General features: G+C 41.0%; 1 protein-coding gene across 1 annotated transcript in view; it reads left to right on the forward strand.

The window, feature by feature from the left end:
• Positions 1-14,929, forward strand: part of LOC122804503 (galectin-3-like) — a 272,792-nt gene that overhangs the window by 53,802 nt on the left and 204,061 nt on the right. Inside the window, exon 2 of the mRNA XM_044074416.1 lies at positions 8,022-8,041. Within this exon, the coding sequence (XP_043930351.1) occupies positions 8,027-8,041 (15 nt within the window). The 5' untranslated portion in view covers positions 8,022-8,026. The remainder of the gene's footprint in view (positions 1-8,021; positions 8,042-14,929) is intronic.

The following is a 14,929-nucleotide window of genomic DNA, read 5'->3' on the forward strand; positions in this document are numbered from 1 at the left end:
ATTAGCCCCTGCTCTGAGAACAGCATTCAGCGTAAATCAATAGATAAGCAGGTCAGTGATCCAGGCCCAAACAGCAACTACCAATAGCAGTGTGGAGATTGTGAATGTAGTCTGTGGCTTGACCATGAGTGCTTCAATGAGACACATGGCAACCACACTCCAATCTGTTGCTGCAGGCTGTGCATATACCACAGAGATTCTGCTGGAGGTGCACACACCCATGGGATAGTCTGGATACGAGGTGTTCTGACACATGCTACACCACCACACACTATGCAGGCAGTTGCTGAGACAGCTTCACTGTCAACTATGGTCTCACAGCCTGCAACACCCAACCACTGGTAGTTGCAAGGTCAAGGGAGGTGACATTCCTTAGTATCCTCGCCTTAGACTTTCCTCATCAAGCTGATCAATCAGTGTTTTGGCTCTCTGCAGCTAGGCATCAGCTGCTTTCAGAGCATGTCCTCCTCTCCTTTGCCTACCAAATCTCCTTATTACCCCCTGGACTTACTCTGACCCATGTTTGATGCAGGTGAGGAGACTGAGGCTTCTTGGCTGGTATCATACCACTGCAGAAGGAGATTTCTGCTTGAAGGGCTATTCCCCACCTTCATACACACTTGTACATCTAAGGCAATGGTTTATAATGGGCTTGTGGTATGTCACCCATGCCTCTGCATTCAACTCAGTCAAAGCCCTCTCCCCTCCTTGTAGACAGCAGTCTCTATGGATCCTTGGCCTTCACCAAGGATCAGTTGCACTGGTGTGCCCAAGTGTGTATCCTGTCCCAGAATGGACACACATGTATCCTCCCTTACCTGCAACGTCAGGAGCCCAAGTGACTTAATTGAACTTGATCCACTTGGGCTGTAATCAGGGCTTTATACTTGTATTCCACCAGTGAAGCTAAGCTGCTCAGGAATGTTCTATGCCTTCATTATCACCTGTGAGTACAAGGGGTGCCAAACATGCTGGTAACCATTGTCAGAGTTATAGATGTCAAAATTCTATAGTACTTCCCATGGGTGCCTACATGAGATTCCATAGTTCTACACCTTCCCATTCACAGATCACATTGCACACCCCCAAGACTGTAGGCCACCACAGTGAACATCACCAACAGTCATGCTACTGTAGTTCAATCCCACTACGAGAAGATCTGAGCCCTGACTCACCACAACATGCTAGCAGAGAAAATGGCTACCACATTTATCTCTCATGACCCATCTCATAATACAGTGTTGCTGTCATCTGCCAATGCACCTCCAACCACCTTTGTAAGTGATGATAACTGTGCTTTGTCCGCCCCTGAACTGCATAGATAAGATGCAGAGGATAGCCAGCACATGCAGTCCCATGAATGGCTTGGCTGTGATAATGAATGCATCATTTTACTCTGTGTTGTCTTTACCATGGTCCATAACTGAAGACCAGAGGCCACCTCTTTGTGAGTGCTGTGAAGCACTGCACCCACCTCACCCTCACATGTGATATTAGTGCTGCCTCTTCCTTCCCAGAATCTACATACTGCACTGCTCTGCTGGCCCTGCTGGTATATTTCTTTGCTGCTGTAGCTTTTTACATTGTGCCATATTGTGCAAATGTCACACAGCAGAAAGATTTTACTGTAGGTGGCTGATGCATATTACAGCACCCCACGTGATGTGTTGAGTCAGTGGAAGTATCCCTTCAGTTGTCTAAACACATGCTTGATGATGTTATGAACTTCTACACTGGTGGTGTTGCATGCATACTCCTCTTTGGTCTGTGAGTTGTAGATGGGGATTGTTATCCATAGCCCCACAGTATGTCCACATTGCCTACAACACTACAGTCACACCATTATATCTGACCTGCTCTCTGCTTCTATGGTACATGTGTATATGGCCCACATTTCGGCCACAGAACATGGAACAAAACACAAAATGAGGGGGTGTATCCATATTCATCAAGGATACCTACACCTCCAGGTTAGTGGTGCAGCATGATACCTCTGAGATCATCCATGTGCAACTAACATCAGGCACATCTGCAATGCAAATTGTGGCCTGCTACTGATCACCCTCCATGATCTAGGACCACCACTCTGTCTTTCTGGAGACACTGGAAAACATGAAGGTCCTACTGAACACCCTGATATTGGGTGATTTCAATTACCCTACCATTAACTGGGAAAACTACTCAAGTACAAACTCTCAGGTCCAGCACTTCCTGGAATTTATCAACTCAAATGCCCTGGATCAGCTGGTAAACTCCCCTACCAGAGGTGAAAACATATTGGACCTGGTCATCACCAACATGGGCGACAGGTGTTCCGCACCGGAGGTCAACCCGTCACTGGTTAAATCAGACCATAAACTAATCATTCTGGATGTCTACACCACACCACCACCCCCAACCAAGGAAACCACAGTGAAAAACTTTTCTATAGCAAACTTCACCTTACTTAAGACAGAGGTGGTAAGTTTCACAGCCCCCACGCTAAAGGATAACAGTGTCCAAGATGCAGGAACCTTTACAAATGCACTCTATGAGCACCTACAAGGATGTATGGATCGTGCCATCCCTAGCAAAACCAAGACTCACTCCCCCAAGAGAAGGAAACCAGTCTGGTGGACCCCTGCCATAAACAGGCTATACAATAGAAGGAGGAAACTAGTTCAGAAAAAAAGCAAATCCCAAGAAGGAAAGACATCCCTGATCAGTATCAGTAAGAAACGAAGGTCCCTCTTAAAATCATCCGAGGCTAACATCGAAAGAAAAATAGCCAAGGATTCAAAAGATAACCACAAAGCCTTCTTTAGCTATGTCAAGAATCTAAGTGGCAACTCGCAGATTTGCTCTGAGCTAGTACAAAATAACACAAAATATACTGAACCTACTGATATTGCCAACATCCTGGCAGATAGATTCAATGCAGACTTCACCCCCCTCTCACCCCCAAAAGGGCCCACAACAATACCGGAAAAGTGCAGTGCCCCAGAAATCACAGTCGCACAGGTGAAAACAGCCCTTTCAAAAGCCAAAAGCACAGCGTCAATGGGACCAGATGGTGTCCCAGGCTGCATCTTGCACGAACTACAGAATGAACTAACCCCTCACCTAAACACACTGTTCAACCTCAGCCTCTCCACAGGCTACATGCCCATAGAATGGCGCACAGCAACAGTTATTCTGCTCCACAAAGGAGGGGCCACAACTGACCCTGGTAACTATCTCCCCATAAGCCTGACTAGCCTGGTCTGCAAGGCTATGGAGCGCATTATCATGGAACTCATTAACAAAGGCATTGGGAACCTCCAAACACTTGACCCAACTCAGTTCGGCTTTGTTAAGGGCAGATCATGCCTACTAAACCTGGTTGATTTCTTTGAGACAGTCACCAAGGCCATAGATGAGGGGAAGGCAGTTCATACAGCCTACCTTGACCTCGCCAAGGCTTTTGACATCATTCCCCACTCGGGAATTATAGAAAAACTCATCGGCCTGAACATAAACCCTTACGTTATGAGATGGGTTGCCAACTGGCTTACAGACAGAACTCACACGGTAAGAATAGCGGGCTCCAGGTCCGACTCTAAACCAGTCACAAGTCCCACAAGGCTCGGTCCTGGGACCCCTACTGTTCGGCATATACTTCTCAGAAGTACAGGCAAACACAGGAGGACTATGGCTAACCAAGTTTGCCGAGGACTCCAAACTGGGAGCCATAATTGACTCTCTGGCTAACACGGACATTCTCCAAAAGGGCCTTACTGAGACGGACACCTGGTGTCAAAGTCATGGTCTCAAGCTGAATGCCAAAAAATGCATAGTCATCCTATTTGGGAAAAACAAAACACCCTTGAATTACCACATAGGTGGCAGCCTCCTTAATACAGAAGAGGTGATAAGAGATCTGGGGACCCAGGTAGATAGTAATCTCCTCTGACAATCATATTGCCAAAGTAGTTAGGAAATCCTTCTATGTAGCCCATCTAATTACTAAAGGGTTCGCATCTAGAAATAAAGAGGTTATAGTGCCCCTCTACTCATCACTCATCAGACCCATCATAGGGTACAATGCCCCATTTGGGGTGTACCTCACAAGACACTTCCAACAGCTGGAAAGACCACAAAAGTACCTCACCAAGAGGATTACTGGCCACAAACATATGTCCTATGCAGCCCAACTGGAAAAACACTGGCTGTACTCAGTGGCATATCGCTTACTCAGAGGTGATCTCTGCCTGACTTACAAAGCCATGTCCAACTCAGAATTGATAGACATGCTCCACCTAAAGAAATCCATGTCACTGCGAGCCACTCACTCTAGTGAGCTAAACCTCACCACATTGGCTCTTCTTGACAGAGGCTCAGTTAATTAATCAATGGGGTGGCGAAAGCTGACACACTCTGGCTAGGCTTATAAATGCCCTCGGGCAGATAGCCTAGTACCTACCTATGAATCTATGCGTATCCTGCTTTGTGTGCATGTACTGAGTAGATTACCCTGTGGTAAGTCCCACTGCATGAACTGGTGGTTCAGGATGGGCATATGCCATGTGTTTAAATCATGGGTACTGCCAGGGTGGCACAAGGTCACTTAATATATATGTAACAGCCAAAGCATTGCAAAACACCTAACAGTTGAGGGAGTCGAAGCCTTTCCTATTGATGTATCATAGTTCCTGTGAACCAGTCGGGGCCTTGATGACAATGTGCATCCAGGATATGGCTCCCAGGACATCAGGGAAATGAACAATACTCTATCAGGCATGCATAGTGGTGATTCTGACCTCTACAGTCCTGGGGACTTAGATGTGCTCCTCCACATACTGAAGCATAATGTGAATGAACTGGTATATGATCTGGGACTGTGAGGCTGACCCTTATGATATGCCTAACATGTCCCCTGTTGGTTATTGAAAGGTCCCGTTAGCTAAGAAGGTTAATACTATTAATACCACACATACCTTTGTGTCTGCAGGGATGGCTGTTCCATGCATCACCTTGATTCTACTTGTGAGCAACACAGTTGAGATTGGTCCCACATGGTATCCCTGTCCACTAAGTGTAGGGCCACTATCTCCATACCTGCTAGGTGCTGATATATAAGGTGCTGTAAGTACCTTCTGCGATGGTAGGAATGGTCAGCAATGGCTCTGATAGTGACCACTTACACATGTTGTTTAGATATAGCTCCAGCTATTCCTACTGCATTCGTAGCATACTTCCAAGCTCTTCAGTGTTCAGAATGGGCTTGTGCCACAATACACAGTGCACCTGGTTTAAGATGTTTCTGAACCACTTTGCCATGTTTGCTGCCATTATTTACTTAATCTATGTGTCCCAGTTGCATACGATACCTAATTTCCATACCATCGTGCAATCATTTGTGAGCACTGCTATTTTTTCACATTGTACAGCTGTGCTGTGTGTATGAATGACCCCATATCCTGCAGGGGTTGACTACAAGTGTTAATGCATACTGTGCAGGCTCTATCTATGAATCCAAACTTATCAGAAACAAACTGTGAAATATAAAGCTCTTTTTCATGCACATAATTTCTTCAAAGCACATTTTTAACAACCTCTGCATATAACCATTTTTGTAAAATACTCCTAAGGAAGAACTTTTCAAAGTTATAGATCTCTGTATAATGCATAGCTGGGCACTTATGCATAAGTGGAAGAGATGGAGAACTACACTGTCTTCCATGCTTGAGTATAAGATGTTTGAGATATTTGAAATCTAACGTGCTACTGCACAATCTGCAGACCCTGCTCTCATCTTGGCTTGCTAGCAAACTTTAATATTGTGGCAGAGTATATGGCACCATGTGCGTGGTCATCATGTTGGTGGACTTGGAAGGTTTTCAGAAGATTTAGTGTTCAGCTACCTTAGATATAATTCTACTCCTACTACTAGGACTAATTATTTTAGAGCTCTGACATGTCCTTCAGTATTCAGTTAGGCTGGATTCAAAGAGATGATGCACGGAGGCAATGAAGGTAGGATGTTGCATTTCCTTCACAGCACATATACATTTTTGCAGCTGTCAGCCCTGAAAAATGTCACTAAATTCCTGTTGCAATTTTCTCCTCAGCAAACCTCCTTTAGAATTGTAAGCTATGCCAAAATGTAAACAGATACTTTGACAGACAGAAAGATGCTGACATACCACAAGACATAGTTAATAAAGAAATACTTCCTGTATGACTGAGTACTGATCTGTTCTAACTTTTCTGTTTTGCCTATAAAACGTTCAGACATATCTATTCAGCTTTCAAAATACTTTATTTTGAGATGCAGTAATTGACTAATATTTACTTTATTCACTTGTATTTAGCATTTAAATGTGTTGCATAGCATGAGCGCATTAAATATATAAATATTTCTTTTAATCTCTTAGTAAATCACCTTATGTTCAAATGACAAAATACAACTCTTGGTGGAAAGCAGAACTGGGTGTCTGGTAAATAAATCAATGGGCTGCCATTTTGTAGTAACTACTATCAGTTATACAATGAATAGTTATTAGGATTCAAAAATGCATATGCTAATTAGCCTGCTAGTGGCACAGAGGGATAAAGCCCTAACAACAAACTAGGCAATCCAGGTTTGAGCATTGGCTCAAGCAACTGATGGGAAGGCAGGGTGGGATGGGTAGTGCCTATCCTGCAGGGAGAGTGTGGCTGCTTCTGTTGCCCTAGTGACATGTGACAGAGGTGCACATAGCACTAAAAGCAGCAGCCAGTGACGGGAGATGAGCTCTGTGGCTACACAAGCCAGTGATGGTAGCTCCTGTCCTTGTATGCAAAGGGGCATGCATGTGTGGATGTGACGGGAGCATAGGTAACCCTTGCAGTGACACAGGTGGACATATCATCACTGGTTAGGTTAGATGTTAGGTTAAATAAACACAAAATACTTACCTAACCATCTGTGATCCCTGTATGGATGATAGCTGTTCCCTGCACCAACCCCCCCCAATGGATCTGGAGGCTGATTACCCACCTTCAGGGTCCGAAGGTTTGAGGGGATATTGGGGACGCCTAATGATTACAGGCTAGGATGCAAAACGAAACAACTAAAACATTTTACATGCTAAATGGACAAAGCAACCTTTATACTCATTATAACTGAAGCACTACTTACTGAAGGAAGCACGAAGGTAGCTGCAGTGATGTATATCATCAATGAAGTTACCAAAATGTAAAAATGATGGCTACGTTTTTATTTTTATGTAACATATTGTAACCAGCTTACCTAATTTATGGCAGCTGCATTTGTTTGTAGTTCAATTTAAACTTTAATTTAAAATACCTGAATAAACTGAGTTCAGGGATAGGATCAAGCCCCATTTCTCCCCCCCAAAACCCTGTGTTCCAGTAAGCAAGTAATCTTTGAATAGTGATTGAATCTTAATCATAATGTTTTTAAAATGTAAAAAAGCCACTCACTGTACACTGTCTTGTTGAGCTATAGGTATGTATCAGTGCCAGTTTCATATATGGAAAGCAGAGATATTTATTTTTAATCAGATAAGTATATACAAACTAATAAAACAGACCTGTCTAGTCACAAGTATTAATTGAGTTAAACAATGGAAGCGTTCATTAAAACATGAGAATCGCAGGAACACTATTAAAAAAGAAGGAAAAAATGAAGATGTGTGTATTATGAAAAAGTGTTTCTTCACATAATGATGATAAATGCATGGAACAGACTGTCACTAGAGCTACTGGTGAAGGAAACTAGTGTCTGAGTTCAAAAGTTCGTGGGACATGAGCATGGAAATTCTAGCTTTATGAGGTACATGAAGAAGGTGGAGCATATGCATTCTTTAGCAGATGGGATAACAGTTGAAGGTGAGTTGTCTGAAAGTTCTTAACTGCTGCACCATGCATCTACCTGTTAGAACAGGAGCAAACATCTCATGTATTGTCAGATTAGAGATAAGAAACCCATTGCCATTAATTGTGTTTAGTCTTTAAACTGACATAAATTACAATAACATTTTTTTTCTGTTTTGCAGGAACAATGAGTGACTTTGAGGTAAGCTGTAGCATGAGTATTAATTTGGAGAAAGCATGTCTTGTTAAGTAAATAAGTTTGTTTACTTAAAATGTAATGTTTCCAATAATATTTGGTATAGATAGTTTTCTTTGTATTGTAATTTGGCCAGAATACTTACAAAGTACCATTGTAACTAGTATGTGAGAATTTTCATAGAGTTCTTCCTTTGAAATCCAGCTCTAAAGCTGTAAAACAGAGAGTAAGTTATAAACAATTATACAATGACCCCCATTAATATTCCAAAACGTGCACACTGAATGGCCAGTGTGACCATTGTAAATCCCACAATATACCAACGGAAAAAGGTCCAGTCGCCCGGACTTTTTTCCGTTGGTATAAAGTGTCCTAAACCTTTTTTTTTTTTAATAAAGAAAAAAAGAAAAAGAAAAAATTGGAGCAATAGAGACTTTCTTTTCTCCGTTGCTTCCATTTCAAAGCATTGATGTACCGGGTATGCATAGGAATGTAAGTCCCATACCCATGCGCAGAACATCAACACAAGGAAGCAGTATACCACCACCAGTGGAAGAACAGTAATGCGCCGTTATACAAAGACATTATTTAAGAAAAGTAAGTATTTTTTTTCTTAAATAATGTCATTGTATAATAGCAATACCGACTCCTTCGTGATTAAACCATGCCAACCATGGGTAAATCTTCAATATACCACACCACGTCATCGGTTATTGCTTAAATAAATAAATAAACAAACACCCATTCACTACCTGCTTTGTGCTGCTACCAGAAATGGGGTGAAAAAACAAGGTTGAAACAAGTAGAACTACAAATTTTACTGCAATTAGGAACAGTACACAGTACAATAAACAGTTCAACAAGTCATTGAAGCATTATATAATTGAAACACAAATCAGACAGGTACTGTACACGAGCAATTTGTCCTATCGTAATTGCAAAAATAGCAACTAATGTATCTCAAATCTGTAAAACACTACTTTACTCATAAATAAATTATTAGAAAACCTTCAAACTATTTTACAACAGTATGATTGAAAATACTGGTTGAAGCATAGTAAACATTTAATTTTTTGATATTGCTGAGCTAAGACAGACTGTAAACATTTGTAAAGATTAGTAACATCTGCGGTGCTGCAGCGGTAGCATTATTGCCTCACAGCAAGAGGTTCTCTCGTTCGATTCTCAGCTGGAGTGCGGGGAGTGCCTTCTGTGTGGAGTCTGCGTGTCCTCCCCACGGTTGGGTGGGCGTTCGAAAGACATGCGTAAATGGGCATGCCTTCGCTGAAGGTTAAACGTCGAGCTGGCACCTCGGCATTTGTGAAAATCTACTGCCAATCATTAGCAGACCGGAGTTCCGCTGTGGCAACCCCTAACCGGGAAAAGCCGAAAGACAACAACAACAAGTGTATTGCAGCAACTTTTATGAAAACTCTATGAGTGTCAACAAGTTTTATAAGTGAACTAGGCATCACAGCATAATAAGTTAGCATAGCTAAGTAAAAATCTATTACAGCCGCTGATTGACAGTTCACCTGTGGATTTCTATTTTGGCTTTAAGTACAGGTGGGTGACAGTAGATGATAGAATTAGCCAAACCCACTCTCCACAGGATATGACAATTAGGGTGGGTGAGTCAACAAAGATTCAGATCTGTCCTTCAGTGGGAATATTGACACCTATTATCTCTGAAATTAATTCTAAAAGGGTTCCTAAAGCTGGGTGATAAGAGGACACTGACAAAATCTGTGGTAGGCATCAGCACCGTTAATACTTCATCCTTCTCTTAAGGAGTTTTTGCTGCATCTTTGTTAGTAACGTTGGTGTGGGTCCAGTATCCATCATAAATGCATATAAGGATGGCCCGACAGTTTTGGCACATATCCTAAACAACAGAGATGTTGAAGTTTTTGTTTGATGTGATCCGGCTATGTAGGTTTGGTAAACTGTGATATGTTACAGCAATACTGTAGTTGTGCTTTAGGTATTTGTATAATTATGAAGTCTTGTACTTTTCCACCTTCCAATAGGAGTGTAAAACTGAAAGGGGATTGAGCATGATTAATGTCTTTAAGGGCAAAACCATTATTGTGTGGCAACTAAAAGTATTTGCAAAGATTCTTGTCTTACCAGTCATTGCACCCTTTACAAAAACATGTTGATAGTAATGATAATAGTGGAGCCTACAGTCTTATTTGGGAGAACGTCATGATGCCCTTAACTTGCCAGAACAGTCATCATAATGCTGTTCTCCTATTCTTCACTGGGGATATTCAGTCCACAGATGTATGTTTTTTTTCCTTTCAATTCAGACTTAATGTCAAACTGCAAGATGAGATGGTAATGCAGTACTGTCCCCTCCAATGGCTTTGTGAAAAGTCTTACCCAGTAAACAAGCCTCCAGATGTGCCCATAGCAGTGGGTTATCATCCTGTGCATTGAATCATTTCTACAGTACGAATACTGAAGAAATATGCAGCAATGTCTGGAAATCCCACATCTCTGTTAGCTGAAGAAGATGTCAGATCATTATGAATTACTTTAGGGCATCGTTTCTTCTCAGTCAGGAAAAGTGAAGTTTCCTGTGTTTGAGTATCCTATAAATTTCAAGTTCTGGTTAATCATCCTCAACACGTCTGGATGCAGTTTTATTTATTTATTTGTATTTGTTAATTGGGGTAGAAAACTGATCCACATAGACTTTTGTTTTCAGACTCAGCCTATTAGCAGTGTCCAGTTAAGAGACTTACACAGAGTCACAGATTAAGTAAATGGAAGCTGGGGGAATCAAACCTGCATTACAGGAAGCAACTTCTTAACTGCTTTTAGTCTTAATCCTTAGAGTCTGCTTAAGTATTTCTGAGAAGTTTGGCACCATTTAAGTGGGAATTGAACTGGTTCTTTAGTTAATTCCAGGCCTGATTCATTTACTATGAGCATTTCTGGTTTTGGTTCATTTGTTTTTAAACTTAAAAGCTGATGTTAGGAATCTAGTATATTAAGTAATACTGAAATATGTCATGGGTGGGATCTTCTCTTAACACCAGTCAATCATCCAAAATCATTAGTACCCATGTTTTATGTTAAACAACTGCCACTCCCTTATGGTAGTTGACTGATGGATTTGTAGAGCAAATAATACAATTCACTAGGAGGAGGGGGCACCCTATCTTGTGCCCTTTGATGGTGGAAATTAATCAGACAGCATGGGTCCAAGTAGCACTCTAATCTGTAAGGTGAGTATAGGGCTTGGATTGTACTATATCTGTCTGTGTTACTTGGTTGTTAAGATATTTAGAAACATTTGAAAATTTTATTTATATAAGTTAATATCATAAAAACAACAGGTAATATCTATTTACCTGCACTAGACAGAAGTCAAATATTAATGAAGTTAAGTTTGCTATTGTGTAAGCTTTAAGTTGAAATCTTTTAAATCCTTGTACATACTGTAGCACAGTTTTTGAATTATTGATGCAAGTATGAACAAGCAATATGTGATGCCTAAAGGTGTCAGTAGGAGTTAACTGCAGATGCACCTGGAGGCATCACTCAGATGTAATGAGTTAAACAGAGAAAAGCAAGAGAGTTTTTAGTCTCTTTGTAGCCAAGGGAACTTAATCCTTTCATTTCTTTTAGTTGTAAAATCTTGCAGTCTTTCTAGTTGGCAAGGTGTTAGGAGTAGTACATTCCAAACTCTGCATTGTATTCTACAATTAGTTAGATGACAGAAGAATAGAAGGGGATTACGACATCCTTTGACTAAGAAGACATATCCTTGGTAATTAATTAGCCAAAGAAGACAGATTTCCTTACTATAATTGCTACATTATGATTAAGTACAGTTCATTGTCTGTGAACATAGATCTCTAACAACAGTCAATCTTATGGGGGTGCAGATTATGTGGTCATCAGTAGGATAAACTTGTTTCCCAAAGGCAATTACATAACAGTTTTCAGCGTTAACCTTAAGTTCATAGACAATACACAAATTGTTAGTTCTGGCAAGCCTTTCTTTGAGGAGATGAATGCCCATGAAGAAGTCAATAATAGCTCTCAGTTTACAGTAAACTTGGTCAGCCACAGACTTTTGGCATCTGCTTTCACATCGGAGATTTAGATGCAAAAGGGGAGACCTGGGAGAGAGTACTGCAGGATACCACTAATGATGTGCCTTTTAGATGTGAAGATTCTACTAACTCTTAAATAAGAGTGCATTTGATCAGAGAGCCAGTTTGCAATTCACTGGGTATCACAGGGATTTATGTTTAAATCAGTGAGTTTGTCAGTGATGCCAGCATGGGAGAATAATATCAAATGCTTTAATAAGGTCCAGACAAACGATATAAACAGAATTGCCTTTGCTCAGGTTGATAGCAATCTGGCCTTTGATTACCACATATCCACAGTAGTAAGGAAATCCTTGTATGTGGGACATCTTATAGGTAAAGATATCACATCTAGCTCTAAGGATGTTATAATTCCATTATACTCAGCCCACATCAAACCAACAATTGAGTACAATACTGCCTTTTCCATGTACCTCACCAGACACCTGCAACAATTGAACAGACCACAGTGGTTTCTGACCAAGAAATTAGAGGGTACACAAAACAAGTCTTATGTAAAAAGACTGGAAGCCCTATCACTGTATTCATTCTCCTACAAGTTGCTAAGGAGTGACCTGTCCTTGGCTTACAGGGCAGTCTCTGACCCAGCCCTGATGGAAATATTACACATTCATAAATTAAACTGTATGAGGGTCACTCAATCCAGGGATCTTAACAAAGCCTCTGACACGAACAGGTCATGCTGGAGAGATAGATACATCTCCCAGAGACTGCTGCGTCTATGGGACACGCTTCCAGTTCATGTGAAATAGAGCCCTTTTTGACCCTCTTTAAATAGACCCTTACCTCTGCGAACTTCACTCACCTAACCACCAACTGGGGCAACTAAGGGCTCTAGGGCCATTAGCCTAGTAACCCTCTATGAACCTATGAATTGCATCTGTTACATTTTCAAACAAATTAACCAGTTTAAGCAGACTGGATCTACCTTTTGTGAAGCCATGATGATTAGGTTTGGGGATTTGTAGTTCCCCAGTTTCATTATTTTATGACTATCCCTATACATTCCATGATTTTACAGTTGAAACTGGTGAGGCAGTAAGATATAGTTGTCAGATTCTGTGGTGGAGGCACACTTGTGAAATTCTTCAGATGTCAGTTAGATATCATGTGGAGAAATTAAGCTTGAAAAGGTTTAGGAGGGTTTCGGCAATGTTGTACTTTATACTAAGTAGGAGACATCATGATATATTTTATGGGCATATGGAGCTATTGATTTTGGATTTCAACAGAACTTCTAGAACCTAGTCCATAGTAATTTTGGGCTAAGAAGAAATTAGTGATTCAAGGAAGGGAACTTAGCGGTGACTGGAATGGGTGAAACTAGAACTGAATTTGTCAGACAGGACATTAATTATGGCTTTGGGATCAGAATGAGTAGTGGATGCAAGGTTCAAATTTGGCTTTAACTTTGAATACTCCTAAAACAGTTTAAAAAGGCCATATGGTATCCTTGGAGTAGGTGGCTAATTTCAGATCATATCCTGCCATAGTCTTCCTAATGGTGTGTTTTGATTCTTTGCTCTCCTGCCTAAGTACTTTCTTATAGTGGGAGGTGGTGAATCTTTTATATGAAGCATGTCATTATTTCACCCTATTACACAGTTCGTTTTTACGTGAATTCTACCATAATTGTTTAATTCTGAATTTCCCATTTTGATTATGTTAAGTCAGGAAATAATTCTCTATACATTGGTGTAGATTGACATAGTATTTGGAGATATATATTGCAATCTTAATGACTAGTTTGGAGGGGAGGGTTTTGAATTTCTTCAGACCTTTAGGCAGGATATTAGGCTGGCCTGCAGTAATTTTTGAATATAAGTTCATAGTAGGTTGTTACTAGGCTAATGACCAATAGGGCCCTTGCAAGCCTAGCTATGCACCCCAAACCTATACCGGGGGAGGTTATGTTAATGGGCAGATAACTAAGAGATGTGGGGGGGTTAGGATAATACCTTTCTAATTGATGGCTTCTGCCCATAAGGGACATGGGGGCCAGACCAGAGCTAAATTTACAATTTTGCATCCAGTTGTCAAAGTTTCATTTCAGCAAGGTCAGAGATAAACTTTGTTTTACATGGATGGGAAGCCTAATCCATAGCACAAGCATCCTTTGGGACACATATCTGTCTCTCCATCATGTTTTGTTTATGTCACAAATGAAGTTCGGATCCATGGATCTAGTGTTTCTGGTGGTTTGTTTTGCATAAGTGCAACAGATCCATTGGCACTGAGTCTGAGGAAGCCCTTTAAGTCAGGCAAAGATCCACTTTCAACTGACTGTAGGAGACTGAATACAGAGACAGAGACTTTAGGCAAATCAGTTTAGGACAGGCTACTCATGCCCTGAATTTTTTTGGGCATTCCAACTGTTACAAGTGTCTGGTTAGGTACATGCCAAAGGGGGCATTGTACTGGACCTAGATGCCATGCCCCTACCTACAAGTTGGGTGACATAGAATGATTGTACTACTATCTTAACTACATGTTGGTCAAAGGCTAGATTGTTGTCTACATATGTTTCCAGATCCCTTGTTACTGGGTCATCTCTTAGGAGTGTTTTAGTGATGGAGTAATTAACTTGGATTGACAGTTTCCCAAAGGATATTATAAAGAAGTTTACCAGTTTAAATAGGCATGACCTTCCCTTAACAAAGCCAAATTGAGATGGGTCTAGTGTCTGCAAGTTGCCAAAGTGTTTGTTTATCATTTCCATGATAATTTGTTCAATGACTTTGCATATTAGGCTCATTAGTCTGAT

Source organism: Protopterus annectens, chromosome 6.part0, assembly GCF_019279795.1.
Source record: "Protopterus annectens isolate FY-2018-M chromosome 6.part0, PAN1.0, whole genome shotgun sequence".
Lineage (NCBI taxonomy): Eukaryota > Metazoa > Chordata > Ceratodontiformes > Protopteridae > Protopterus > Protopterus annectens.